The sequence below is a fragment of the Benincasa hispida genome, chromosome 5, assembly GCF_009727055.1.
Source record: "Benincasa hispida cultivar B227 chromosome 5, ASM972705v1, whole genome shotgun sequence".
In the NCBI taxonomy this organism is placed as follows: Eukaryota; Viridiplantae; Streptophyta; class Magnoliopsida; order Cucurbitales; family Cucurbitaceae; genus Benincasa; species Benincasa hispida.
The window spans coordinates 45,473,072-45,487,040 of record NC_052353.1 but is presented as its reverse complement, the minus strand read 5'-3'; the positions used below and the strand labels follow the sequence as shown (position 1 = coordinate 45,487,040).

General features: G+C 33.9%; 2 protein-coding genes across 2 annotated transcripts; one reads left to right on the top strand and one right to left on the bottom strand.

Annotated features, from left to right (window-relative positions):
* Nucleotides 1-849: 849 nt before the first annotated feature.
* Nucleotides 850-9,716, top strand: LOC120077956 (kinesin-like protein KIN-7E). The gene is made up of 15 exons (XM_039032094.1): nt 850-1,143; nt 1,721-1,953; nt 2,597-2,954; nt 3,360-3,449; nt 3,549-3,649; nt 3,754-3,867; nt 3,960-4,038; nt 4,110-4,177; nt 4,286-4,351; nt 4,490-4,614; nt 5,419-5,755; nt 6,221-6,322; nt 6,421-7,278; nt 7,862-8,175; nt 9,037-9,716. Exons 3-15 carry the CDS (start codon nt 2,735-2,737, stop codon nt 9,356-9,358), a joined length of 2,796 nt encoding a protein of 931 aa, XP_038888022.1. The 5' UTR covers nt 850-1,143; nt 1,721-1,953; nt 2,597-2,734; the 3' UTR covers nt 9,359-9,716.
* A 3,255-nt stretch (nt 9,717-12,971) lies between these two features.
* On the bottom strand, nt 12,972-13,614 carry LOC120078160 (30S ribosomal protein S31, mitochondrial). The gene has a single exon (XM_039032385.1). The coding sequence runs from the start codon at nt 13,543-13,545 to the stop codon at nt 13,279-13,281; it is 267 nt and encodes an 88-aa protein (XP_038888313.1). The 5' UTR covers nt 13,546-13,614; the 3' UTR covers nt 12,972-13,278.
* Between the last annotated feature and the right edge of the window lie 355 nt (nt 13,615-13,969).

Below are 13,969 nucleotides of genomic sequence, written 5' to 3'. Positions count from 1 at the left end.
TATTTAAGAATTTGAGGGAGATACGAAATTGAAAATTTATATCCATTTGATAATAATTTGACTTTTTAAAATTAAAGTCTTACTTCATTTCTTTGTTTTGTTATCCAGATTTTATGAGTATTTTGAGAAATCAGAAGTAGTTTTTTTCTAAAATTTATTTTTATTTTTAGAATTTAGCTAAAAAATCAAATGTTAGTTAAAAGTGATGAAAAATATGGTAGAAAAAAATTGAAATTATTATAAAATAAACATTTTAAACACATTTTAAAAACCTAAAACAAAAAATTGAAATTGTTATCAAACTAGAACTTATCTATTAAAAAAAACCGAAATTATTATCAAATAAACATAGTTCAACTCGAATAAAACTTGTACCATCAATAAGGTGATTTCCCCAATTCATTGTATTGTAAAAAAAATGAAAGCCAAGTAGTAAATTCTAATTCTACCCAAAAAGGGAAAAAAAAGTAAAAATAACATTTTCGTTGTTATAAGTTTGTTTAATATTAGTTTATATACTTTTAATTATCAAATTTTAGTCCATCTACTTTTAAAAAATCTTAAATTTAATTCTTTAGAGTTTTTTTTTTTTTTCTTCTTATTGATATTGGTTAAACAACCATAATAATTTTATGTAATGAAATATGTGAATATATTTTCAAAGTTGATAGAAAATGATAATCGATTATAGTTTTATTTAAATGAATAATAAATTAGAAGCAATTACTAAATTTAAAATATATCGAGGGTATAGACAACCAAAATGATATTTTAACTAAATAATAGTATATATAGAGGGCATTATAGACATTTCACTTCACACTATTTCTTTTTCTTTTTTCTTTTCAGTGAGAGTTGCGGTGCGGTTGGAGGAGAATTTTCAACTTTGTTGACGCTCCATCATCGGGTTCTCATTTTCTTCCACCGGCCATTGGCTCATCTCAAAATTTCTCTCCTCCCTCAGACTAAGACTGATAGCGATGGCTCCGCCGTGAGTTACCGGAATCTGCGGCCGCTTCGGCCACCCGCATTCTCCTTGTGCTTCAAGATTTACGGTCGCCGGCCGGTGCTGATTCGCCGTTGTTGTGTTATTGTTTCATCTATGTTCGTTTCTCGGCGTTCATTTCCATCTTTCTACGTTCGGTACGTTTACTTTCACCTCCTTGCTTTTTTTCTTTTTCTAATATCCTTTTCCTTTCTCTCTTTAATCGTCATGTTGATGCTTTATTCCACTCGTAAAGCTTCATCGTCTTCTCCAATTTACTCTGAAGCTACGCCTTGAATCCTTCTCTCTGCCATTCCGGTTTTGGATTGAAGTTCATGTAATCATGTTTGCGTAGCTGATTTTATCATCTCTGTGATCTTTCCTCTCGGAGGAATCTCGCGGAGTTTAATTGTCCAGTGGTTCCTTGTAAATTATTATTTGTGAGATTTTCGTCGGAAATTGCTGCATTCGAAGTTTGCCTTGAGTCGAAGTAAAACAATGAGTTCCAATGTGCAATTATTTTCGAGATAGGATTTTAATAATCTTGCTTAACTGAGGATTTGATGAAGACGAGCTAACCGTTAGAATTGTATATTAGTGCCGTTGCGTAGAACTTCTAACCGCGCGACATTTCGCGTCCATTTTGACACGCACATTGTGAATGGTATACATTTCGGGGCTTTTTCTTTTCAGTTTTGGAACATTATTTAATATATTGTGGTCGTTTTCTTAAAGTGCACGAGGCTTGAAGACGACGAAAAGCGCAGCAGAGTAGCAGAGGCTTCGGATCAGACCGAACGGCAGAAAGGAAGAAGAAGGGGAAAAGGGAAATCTTAAAAACGACGGCGTTTGGACGATCGATTTTTCGAGCAAGTAAGCCATTGCTATCGATATCTGAACCGCATCGCTCTACCGAATGGATGTATCGTTTTCGGAAACGGTTTTCTGAAAGGACAGACGATTCGACGGTATTTTTTTTTATTTTTTATTTTTCCTGTTCCTCGTCTTCTTTATTTTAATTTCAAAAATCACAGTACCAATAAAATCTGACCACATCTTATCGTGTAGAGCGATAATGAGAATACAAAGAAAATAACGTTCTGATGGTTCGAGGACAATGCTTACCCTTTTCAAATTCCTCGAATTTGTCCGTAAGCTTTGTGGGTCTCCATTATGGGGAAGGTTTCTGTCTTACATGACATTTGTGATTTTTCTTGGGGGAAATAGCCCCCACAAAAAAAGGGTTTTAAAAGGGATGCGTAGAACTGAAGGTTAGCTAGATTGCTAAAGGCATAACCATGATATGGTAATTATCATTAATATGCTTTCTAACTTTTATCATTTTGCGGGTGGCGGGTAAATAGCAATGATTAGCTTGTAGTTGCAGTTATTATATTCTTTTTACTGTTGGTTGGGTGAGGGGGTTGGTCAGATCAGAAGGCACTCATGGCTTGCTGAATGGTTACGACAATAAGTAATTAGCATTTGTTTAGCATATTGTATTATTTAGTGATTAGTAGTATTTTATGCAGGTAATTTCAGTCATTAAGAGCTTATATGCTTTCCTTTTCTTGTTCATGGAACTAATTTGTTTGTTGTAAATCTCAACAGTGTCCTGTAAACGTGCGAAGCATGAGCACAATGACTTGGGTGTCTGTTCTTGTTTCATCTTCGAGTGTACTACAATTATGGATTGATATAGACTGAATCGAGGTGGTGGTCTATTGGGCTGGGAGAAGGTTTTGAGAAATGGGGGCGGTTGCTGGAGAGGAGTTGATGAAGTTGGAGAAAATGCAGGGGATAAATGCTCGTGAAGAGAAAATTCTTGTTTTAGTAAGGTTGAGACCCTTGAATGAGAAGGAGATTATGATGAATGAGGCAGCAGATTGGGAGTGCATCAATGATACTAGTATCTTGTACCGAAATACCTTACGGGAGGGGTCCACATTTCCAAGTGCCTATACTTTTGGTGAGAAATGCTAATCTCTCTTGGTTTTCAAAATCCTCTGTAAGACGTCTGTAAACATGTAACTTTTCGGGTTAGTATAGATGAGGATTCCTTTCACACATTTTTATTGAATGTTTTGATAGTTTCTTTTGTTTGAGCTTGAAGGATTTCGCTTCATCACTTGATGGTATTCTTATATACATGTTTGTTATATGAATTATGTTTTGTTATATGAATTATGTATATTTTAGTGATTATGACGTTTTTTCCTGACTCTGGCTTTGTACATTAAGTCCATGTTTCAAAGTATTTTTATGCCTGTACATTACGCTATGGAAGGACGCCATTAATATGAATATAATTTTTGACTTAATGGTATTGTATAAGAGGTTTATTTAATTTTTTGCTCACTTTTTCCGGTGATAGATAGAGTATTTCGAGGTGATTGCTCTACAAAGCAGGTGTACGAGGAAGGAGCCAGAGAAATTGCATTTTCTGTAGTCAGTGGTATCAACTGTAAGTACACAGTTTTATTCCAATTTGAAATCTAATATGTCAAGGCGTCAATGAACTAGTCAAATCCTTATTCCAATATATATGCTTCCAAATTTCCAGCAAGTATTTTTGCATATGGTCAAACAAGCAGTGGAAAGACATACACCATGAATGGAATTCTTGAATATTCAGTGGCTGATATATTTGATTACATTAGAAGGGTGAGATAATTGTGTTTATTTCGCTACACTCTTTACCTTTACTGGAAGCAAGCTCTATTTACTTATCGTCTTTGTTTGTTTTCTTTTCCTTAAACAAATTTCAGCATGAAGAAAGAGCATTCATTGTGAAATTTTCAGCTATTGAGATATACAATGAAGCTGTTAGAGACCTCCTAAGCACAGATACTAGTCCTCTCAGGCTGCTAGATGACCAAGAGGTGAATATGTTGTTTTTTACGGTGTAGGAAAAGAACTCCTTATAGTTTTCCTATTGGCATTTTACCACAGTTTTTGTTTGTCAACAGTTGAGGCAACTATTGTGGAGAAAGTCACCGAGGAAACTTTGAGGGACTGGAACCATTTAAGGGAGCTCATTTCAATTTGTGAAGGTGAAGCATTTTGAAAAAAATTGTCAGTCTGATTATTTCATATTTTAATGAAATCTGGTTATAATGTGCAGCTCAACGACGGATTGGAGAGACCTCATTGAATGAGAAAAGTTCTAGATCTCATCAAATTATTAAACTGGTGTGCTTCACGTCTCTTCTTAATTAATCCCACGATCAACTGATTTAAGGATTCAATTTTCATCTCAGGGATAATTTTTTCAACCAACTTCCTTGTTGATTCATGCAGACAATTGAAAGTTCTGCTCGAGAGTTTTTAGGAAAAGACAATTCAACCACACTTGCTGCTAGTGTGGTAATGACCTCTAATAGTATATTGTGTGTACATAACCATACAACTAATATACTGACTTTTAAGAGACTTCCATACTCAACGCACTTCAATGTGTGAGAACTTTATCTTCACTCCTCACTTTCCCGTCATTTCTGGCAGAGTTTTATTGATTTAGCTGGGAGTGAACGTGCAGCTCAAGCATTATCAGCAGGGGCAAGATTGAAAGAAGGATGTCACATAAATCGCAGTTTACTGACTCTGGGTACTGTCATTCGCAAATTAAGGTACTTGAAGTCCTCTTTCCTTCCCTTTACGTTGTTTGACATTTTTATTATTCAAGGTCTGTTGGAAACTATTTTGCTTTGTTACTGTGGGTCTAGTTCTTCCACCAAACTTGGAGTTTTTCTATTTCCTTTTTCTCCTCTAGATTTGAGTGAATTGTCATTTTTTTGCCGAATTGCCACTTGTCACTGATGCTTGTGTCATGCATTTTAAATATGGATGTCATCAGTGTTGGCAGTATGCATGGCATAAAACCCTGGAGGGAGGGAGTAAAAAGTGTTGACATATAGATAGGTTTTCCCTAGGCAATACAGAAGTTTCTTACGTTCGTATGGGATCTATGTACAATTCTACAATTCTTTTTAATTGTTTTTTCTTTTTGGCTTTGCGTGTATCCTACTTATACGATCTTAAGATCTATCATTCTAGTTTACTGTGTTGTGTGACTTGTGTCTGTATCGGTAGTTCAATTATGCTCCGTACCAGTTTTTGCTTATCAAGTGTTTCCTGATGTTTCACTAACTTATATAGCATCCTCCTTATAAAAATTTTAGCTTGATGTTCAATGGGACTTGAATCTTGGAAAAACTCATTTATGGAGAGATTCACTTTAGCCATTATGGATGTGATGACAAATTTTGAATTAACTTTTGTTACAATGACTCATTTTTGGTGTAAAAAAATCAAATTGGTTGATGACTAGATGTTATGCCCCCCCATTCTTTTTCTGTTTCTTTTTGTAAAATTTGCACAGTAAGTGAAGCTCTCTATATTTTGAAAACCCTTGGTGTTGTAATGTGGTGCAGCAAAGGAAGAAATGGTCATATCAATTACAGAGATTCTAAGCTGACACGAATATTGCAGCCCTGCTTAGGTGGCAATGCTAGAACAGCCATCATCTGTACATTGAGCCCTGCAAGAAGTCACGTTGAACAAACTAGAAACACTCTCTTGTTCGCTTGTTGTGCAAAAGAGGTGACAACAAAAGCACAAGTCAACGTGGTCATGTCTGATAAGGCTTTGGTTAAGCATTTGCAGAAAGAGTTGGCGAGATTGGAGAGTGAATTGAGGACCCCTGCCCCTGTTTCATCCAGTTCTGAATATGCAGCCCTACTTAAAAAGAAAGATCTTCAAATTGAGAAGGTTGTATATTCTACCTGAATTCATGCTCGTGAAATATGCTTGAATTAATTTGAAGTTCTAAATTTTATATTTTTGCTGTGGCTTGCCATGATTTGAAATTTATTTGTGTCATAATGAGGAGAGGAGATGTAGACATTTTGTGGAGTCTTTTCTTTCCTTCTGAAAATTAAAGAAAAATGTTCATCTGGTCAGTTACGTATTCATTTGATTGTTTGGCAAATCCTGCTCATCATTTGCATATTTGTAATTCTAAGAATATATCCATGTCTGTTCTATAATTTAAGTTCGGTGTCGAGAACTGCATAAGAGAAGACCTTACAATAGTGTCCTGCCTGTTATATATGGCCACGGTCAAAGGAAACCACAACCCAGACTGGTTGTCTCACTCAAATTGTTGGTAGCCATGAGGAGGAAAAACGTTTACATGATAAATGGTTATAGATTACATTATATTCTATCTTGCAGATGGCTAAGGACATTAAAGAACTCACTAAGCAAAGGGATCTCGCTCAATCCCGGGTTGAAGATTTACTTCGTATGGTTGGGCATGATGATGTCTCGAGAAAGGTAAAAGTTTACTGATTGATGTTAACGTGATTTACTTGCATGCATATATAGTCAGTTTCCTTTGTATTCCTCATACTACTTGCTTGCCTTCTTTCCAGGATGTCAAAACTACTTATTCCAAATTGCAAGCAAGCGATGGTTTAGAGTATGAAGGTTCACCATCAGAAACTTCAAGTGTGGCTGATTTTCGTGGTAGAGATACGGGTGGAAAATCCTTTAACAATCCTCATTATTATGATGGAGATAGTGATGATGGAAAGAGGTTCATTGACTCTCACTCAGGTCAAAGTGGAATAACAACCGCTCTTGCAATAGCAGAGGATTCCGATGACTGCAAGGAAGTTCAATGTATTGAAATGGGGGAGTCAGTCAGGGACGATGGCTTGTCACCACCTTCTACTAATAATGGTGAATTCCGAGGAATGCCTTTTAATGGGTTAAACGATGGAAATATAGTAGACCATGAATTGATATCAACCCCTGTGAATGGGAACAGAGAAGCACATCCGATTCAAAATAATTCAACGAATGGTCAACCAGAGCAAAGACTCCATGATGTAAGAAGGATGGACATGCATTCTTTGAGCAGTCCTTACCACGACGATGCATGTTCAACGGTTGCTGCCGACATGTCAAGCTCCAGAAGCTTGAAGCTAACCAGAAGCTGGAGTTGTAGAGCCAATTTCAAGACTGAGTTATCACCTGATAGAAGAGAGAGCACTCCTCCTCATGGATTTGAGAAAAGCTTTCCTGGAAGACCTGAAGGTTTTGAACGGAAACTCCCACAATTAGACTTTGATGGCGGCCTCCTGAGACTTGATTCTCAGTCTTCTATAGGAAGTGCTCGGAGCATCAAAACTTCTGCAGATGAAGACGTTACTCGCTTAGACGCCTTTGTTGCTGGATTGAAGAAAATGAGAAACTCTGAGTATGGGAAAGAACTTGCAGAGGGACAGGTGAGGATGCTCTTTTTTTACTTTCTCAAATTACATTGCACAGATTCCTAAATAATCTAAGTTCCTATAATTTCTTGCGGATGGGCAATCATATGGTGTGTGCTTTAGAACTTGGGTGAATATTATATCCTATGAATTTTCTTAACACCCAAATGTTGTAGGATCAGGCGGGTTGTCCCGTGAAATTAGTTGAGATGCGTATAAGCTGGCTTTCAGACACTTATAGATATAAAAGAAAAAAAAAAGATTGCTTTGTGAGTCTCTGACATGAAAAACAGCTTGATCTCTCTTTTTCCTAGCTTGAATACTGGGCGTCCCATGAAGTCTATCATTGTTATCAAGGTACAGTATGAGCACTTCGTTGGTTTGTGCAGCATCATTAATTTATGCCACTGCCACTTTGCAACTAAATCAAATATCATACTCCTGCCACTTTTTACTTTTTAGATCAATGCATTTTTGTCTATTCCAACTTGTCCTCCCACCATTTGCTTGATGACATCGATTGCAAATGACTTACAATTTAGTGTTCAGGTCTAAATATTTTCATTTCTCCTAATAATTAGAAGTATGTTCTTACTAGGTTCTGGAGGATGGGCAAGAAATAGATTTCTTAAAGAACACAAATTATGTTGGTGGTGAGACATTGCAGGATGGATTAGTCATATCGGATTGGAAGGAAGAATTTCAGAGGCAGCAGAGGATGATAATTGAGCTTTGGCAAACTTGCAACGTCTCGATTGTCCATAGAACTTACTTTTTCTTGCTCTTCCAAGGCGATCCTGCCGATTCCATTTACATGGAAGTAGAGCTTAGGAGACTGACTTTTCTAAAACAAACATTTTATTACGGTAATGCAGCAATGGATGATGGCCGCAAAATCTCTTTTTCTTCAAGGTTAGTCGTCGTTCTAGCATGTTTTATCTTTGATTTTTAGTTTCATACAAAAAGTAATTTTAGGCAGACGGCAACTGACAACCTAGTTTAAAAATGCTTTTTCAACTAGTACAAATATTGCACAATTACACAACAGGACACATAATTTACGCCAGTGAGAGCTACGGGAAACTATCCCAAAAGCTTTCAAAAGAGGTCTCACCATCTTTGAAAATCGTAGAGAAGTATTTAGAAAATGGATTGGGAAAAAGAAAAAGGATAGAATGCCACGTAGAGAACCATCGGCCACATAAACGAGTATTCTTTCTCTGGGGAGGACCTTTGAAATATGATTAGTAATAATCTCTCTTTGTTAACATCTATTGATTCAGTTTGTTGGTAATTATCAGCTTAGCTTCTTTCGGATTGGAACTCCTTTTTGTATTTGGGTGTGTTTGGGCCTTTTTTTTTTTTTTTTCTTTGATGTCCTTGTATATCCTCTCATCATAATGAATGAAGGGTTCAAGAGTCTAGGTTTACAAGATGCATAAAACAGGTTGGAGTGACATTTTAGAATATCATTAATTCCATCAATTATTTGAATGAGTAGAACTATTGTTAAATCATTGATCAACCCAAAAGATTATTAGCTACCCAAAAGATTAAGCTAATAAGTGAAGGTGAATTTAATATTAGGTCCACTCTAACAAGTATAAATGTTTCTTCAAGGTTGAAAGATTTGCAAACCTTTTCAAACTTTTGTTTCATTTGAATGTTTCTCATTTCTTTTCATTTGATCGACGCTGGAGTTTGTAACTTGTTCAAAAAGAAAGTCCTAGTATATTAACCCATGCCTAATGCTTGCTCATCTTCTTCCTACAGTATGAGAGATCTTCGTCGCGAGAGAGAAACATTGTGTAAGCTAATGCAGAAGCGATTCTCAGGAGATGAAAGAAAGAGATTGTTTCAGAAATGGGGAATTGCATTGAATTCGAAACGACGAAGGCTGCAGCTGATCAGCCAGTTGTGGAGCAATCCGAAGAACATGAACCATGTAACAGAGAGTGCAGCCATTGTTGCCAAGCTTGTGAAGTTTGCTGAGCAAGGACAGGCCCTCAAGGGAAACTTTGGTCTCAGCTACATTACACCTCCACAAAAAAGTAGATCATTTAGTTGGAGAAACAATAGGACTTCTCTTCTGTGACTTGAGCTGCACATAAAATGACTAAACTACACTTACAGGTGACATTTTCCAGTACCGAGATTACCACACCATTTGTTCCTTTTTTTTTTTTTTCTTGTTACCAGTAATTAATATTTAGTTATGAAACTAAAGCATCATTAATTATAGGGCTGTATAAATGTCTTGTAAACTTGCTTGATCTAGGAAGTTAAGTTCGATTAGGCTGATGATTGATTTGGTTTTTTCTTTTTTTTTTTTTGTTATTTTTTTGTGTGTATTTTGTGAAACTTATTAATTCCCAGATACATTGTCTTTCAAGATGACCATTTTTTGTGTGTATTTTGTGAAACTTATTAATTCCCAGATACATTGTCTTTCAAGATGACCATTTTTTGTGTGTATTTTGTGAAACTTATTAATTCCCAGATACATTGTCTTTCAAGATGACCATTTTTTGTGTGTATTTTGTGAAACTTATTAATTCCCAGATACATTATCTTTCAAGATGACCATTGTTGTCAAGTTTTTCATTTCTTTTGCCCTTCAAAATTGGATCTACCATTGAAAACTAATCACTAAATGACGTTTTTAGAACAGTTGCAACAATCAGATCCAGAATATTAGTAGGTATGACACAATATAAAAGAATGTGCAGATGGAACAAAACTTAGCTTCAACTCTTGGAATCTATCAATGATAGACTATATTGTCCAAAATATTTGTAGCCATGATTAATCCTTTGTTCAAACCCTCCCATAGCAGATAAAAACCTATCATTTCAGCCATTCTTTTCTTTGTAATAATGAACTAAAATAGTGTTGGAATTTTAAACTAAAGTGCATAAAAACTGAAAATTATAACTTGAATTGAAATCTAGTTGAAACTTACCTACAACATCAATCCAACTCGATCTTTATCAAGAAGAGTTGGGTCTTAACACCATAAATCTGTCTTAGGTGGGGATCGGTTAAGATGGCAGCACCAACTCTTGGAAAAACATACAGAAAAACAAGGCAAGGAAAAACTGAGGCGTGAATGGAGAAGAAAAGTCATAAGAGGTCCCTTGAACGTATCGTTCTTTAATCCTTGTGCTTCATGCCCTTTTTATAGCATCTTTCCAAAACTGTTGAAATTTGAGATTTTTAGCATGCTTACACAAACTTTGTTCCATATTCATGTAATTCACTACTTGAACTAGCCAAAAGTACAAATTTGATTAATCATTGGGCAATAGACCTCATAGAAGCGAGAAACTCCATCGATGAAATCAGCGAGCTGGTGTTGTTATTGATCTTCCTGTCATTCTACTTCTGTCATGAGGATGGGAATTGCAACGCTCACTACATTAGTCGTGTTGTAGTTGAGTTTAATTCTTTTGTATTTCAGAAGAATGATAGGATCTTTTGGGACTCTGATTTCCGCCCTTTGGTTGGTGTTGTTGTAAATAGAGAGTTAGTTGTACTAGTTACTTGTACAAATTAATTTGAAATCATAGAAACTAAAATTTCTCCTATGGATATTCACTGGAAATGAAAAGAAAGTATAACGTTGATGTAATGTCTTTTAAGGATCTTGATCAATCCTTGAAGAGTCTTGTCTTAGTTGAAGTATTCTGGTTAGAATCTTGGCCGGTTCTTTAAGTTAACCTCTTTTCTTTTAAACTAAAGATAGTCACTGTTTCTGTTAACTTGTAAAATTATGTTGTAACCATAGTTAGTTACCCTAAACCCTTCTCTAACCCCTCTGTAATAGCCTATAAACAAGGCTTCCTTAATAATTTGAATTCATTAATAAAATTGAAGATTTTCTTTGAGAAGTTGAGTGCACCAAAATTCTACTATTTTACCTTATAAGTCCGGTAGAAAATTATATTAGTGATAATAAATTATTGTATATGTATTAAAAATTAATAAAAAGCTCAATTATAATTTTTTTTTTGGCAAAATACACTCTGGTTGATGTTCTGACATATTGTTTATATTTGATTACCCAACAAATAGATTAAAAAGTAAATTTTTTATAAAAAGAAAAAAATCATTTAGAATTATTTTCTCATCTTCCTCCATCTTCCCATCGTGGATTGATTGGAAGTCCAATTTCAACAAAAAAAAAAAAAAAAAAAAAAAAAAATCCATTTTAACGCAAAGATATAGAAATAAACAATGCCCTTGCAAGTCCATAAAGTTGAAGAAAATAGAGCAAAAACAAATGCAGCAAATAAAGAAAAGATATAAGAACACCAATTCGACCAAAATTGGTCTACATCTACTCTAGTCAATTTTATTATCCACCTCATAAATCTCACAAACTTCTAACTTTGGTCTATTGTACAATTTTTTATTCTATGATTTTGGCAACGAGCCTTTTTTTTTTTTTTTTTTTTTTTTTTTTTTCTCTTCTTCTTCTAGAAATGTTTTCTATTATGTATGGGAATGGAAAGTCTAAGAATGTGTTATACTTTTTATGCTTTTATGTTGTTATAAAGCATAAAATTCATTAAAATTAATTTCAATAATTATTTTTTATTTAATTTATTTTTATTACATTATGTTTTTAAATCAATTTTAAGTCATTAAAATTTAACTAAATTTACTCACTCACCCTCTAGTTTAATATATTTATTATCAATTAAATTTTTTATATTGTACATTTATATTATCAATTTTATTAAAAAAATATATTAGTAATTAATATAAATATCTTCTTTTTCCTATAGTTTTGTTAATTGAAGAGTTAATTATCAATTATAAATCTTATATATATACAAAAGAAGTTGATATTAAATAATTGATTTTAAATCATCAAGCAATGTTTTTTTTTTTTTTTTTTTTTTTTGTATAATTTAAAGAAAATAACTATGATTATAGATTAATACTAGAAGTACAAATATACAAGATTGTTCAATTGAAAAAAGTTAACTTATTTTATTATTAATTAATTAATTAATATTTTTTAAAGATGAACTAATAATTTTAATAAATAATATATACCAATAAAAAAGGATTTAAGCAACAATTATGGTTATTCATATTTTTTAAAAAGATTATGGTTTTTTATATTAATAGTATAAATTATTATATTAATATTATTATTAATAAAATTAAATATATATGTCAATTATAAATTTAATTTAAATATATTTATAAAAATAAATAAATTAACCAATATCAACCAGAAAAAAAATCAATAAAATAAAACGATAAAAAGTATGAGAGAAAAAAACCATTAAAAATTGAGAAAACTTATCTATTTGATTAGTTATAAGAAATATGAAATGACTTAGAATAAAATATTCTCATTCCGTGATAGAATCATTTCCGTTCCCACCTCCTATTTCCATGAATATTCAGAGTGTAGCTGTATGTAAAAAAAAAACGAAATTGAGCCAATCTCATGTTTAGTTTGATGATTAGGTATTTGTTTTATTTTTATTTTTATTATCGTTATTTTATTTTGGAATGTCAATTAAGGAATAATATTAGTATTTGTCATCTTTATTTTTATTTATAGTTAGAATTTAGAAGATTTTAACAATCTATCTAAACAAAATTCAAACGACATTTGAAATTTCAAGCTTCTCAAATAAATCACCAAGTTGCAGGCTGATGAACCCTAAATTGCAGATTCAGTATGATAAAATCGGATCCATTTTACAGAATCTACTATTTTCTCCAAATAATGCATCCTTTCTAGAAAATTTTCCAGATATCATTCGAAGGAAAATTCGGCTACAAAGCTCCATATTCCAATTCCAGACCGGAAAAAAAATGAAATCAAGCATACCAGCAAGACGATTAATCAGTATAGATCAATTTCAATTTCGCTTAAATCCATCTTGACTTGACATAAACCCTAAACTTCGAGAAAACCTTGATTCTTTTTCAGAATTACACAAATCATGAAAGTTTTATACGATCAGAAGGAAACAAAAGCGGTTCAAATCAGATGAGCTTGAAAGGAAGAGGCCAAGGAGTGGAACTAGGAACCTCGATTTTATCCTTGATTCGCTGTATCTTCTTCTCCTTCTTCGGCCTGGCGTTTCCGTATGATCCTTTGAATCTTTTCCCTTTCTTCGTCTTCTTGTCACCTCGTCCACAAAGGATGGGCACCAGTCCTTCGGCCGCCATGGACGACGTTAGAGAAGGAGACCGTCGCTCCGCCGCCATCACTCCCCTAGCTAATGCGCCGCATAACTGCGCCATCGCCATTTTTTCCTCCTTTTTTCAGGATTTGGTTCAGAGCCCAACTGTAACGGAGGAGGCAAAAGGGAGCTTAACTATTGCTATTGATTTGGAAAGCATGGGCTGGGCTGTTATTTAAAAGCCCAAAAAGCAAGCCCATTACTATTTTTTTTTTTTTTTACGATTTTTTAAATAATGTTTTTTAATATATAATTACAAAAATAGGGTTTGAGGGAACTTTTTATAAGAATAGGTGTTTGGGGAAACTATTGACAAAATTGGGGTAGTGAAATTGTGTATCGGGTACAAGTATCGTTTAATCCAGCAAACTCGTTGATCGGTTAGACGTAAACTCGTGGACTTGGTCTACTATTTGCTTATCTTTTTCCTTTTTTAAGTGTGTTGACTATTAAGTGTGTTGACTATTTTTTTTTTAAATTGTAGATGTACA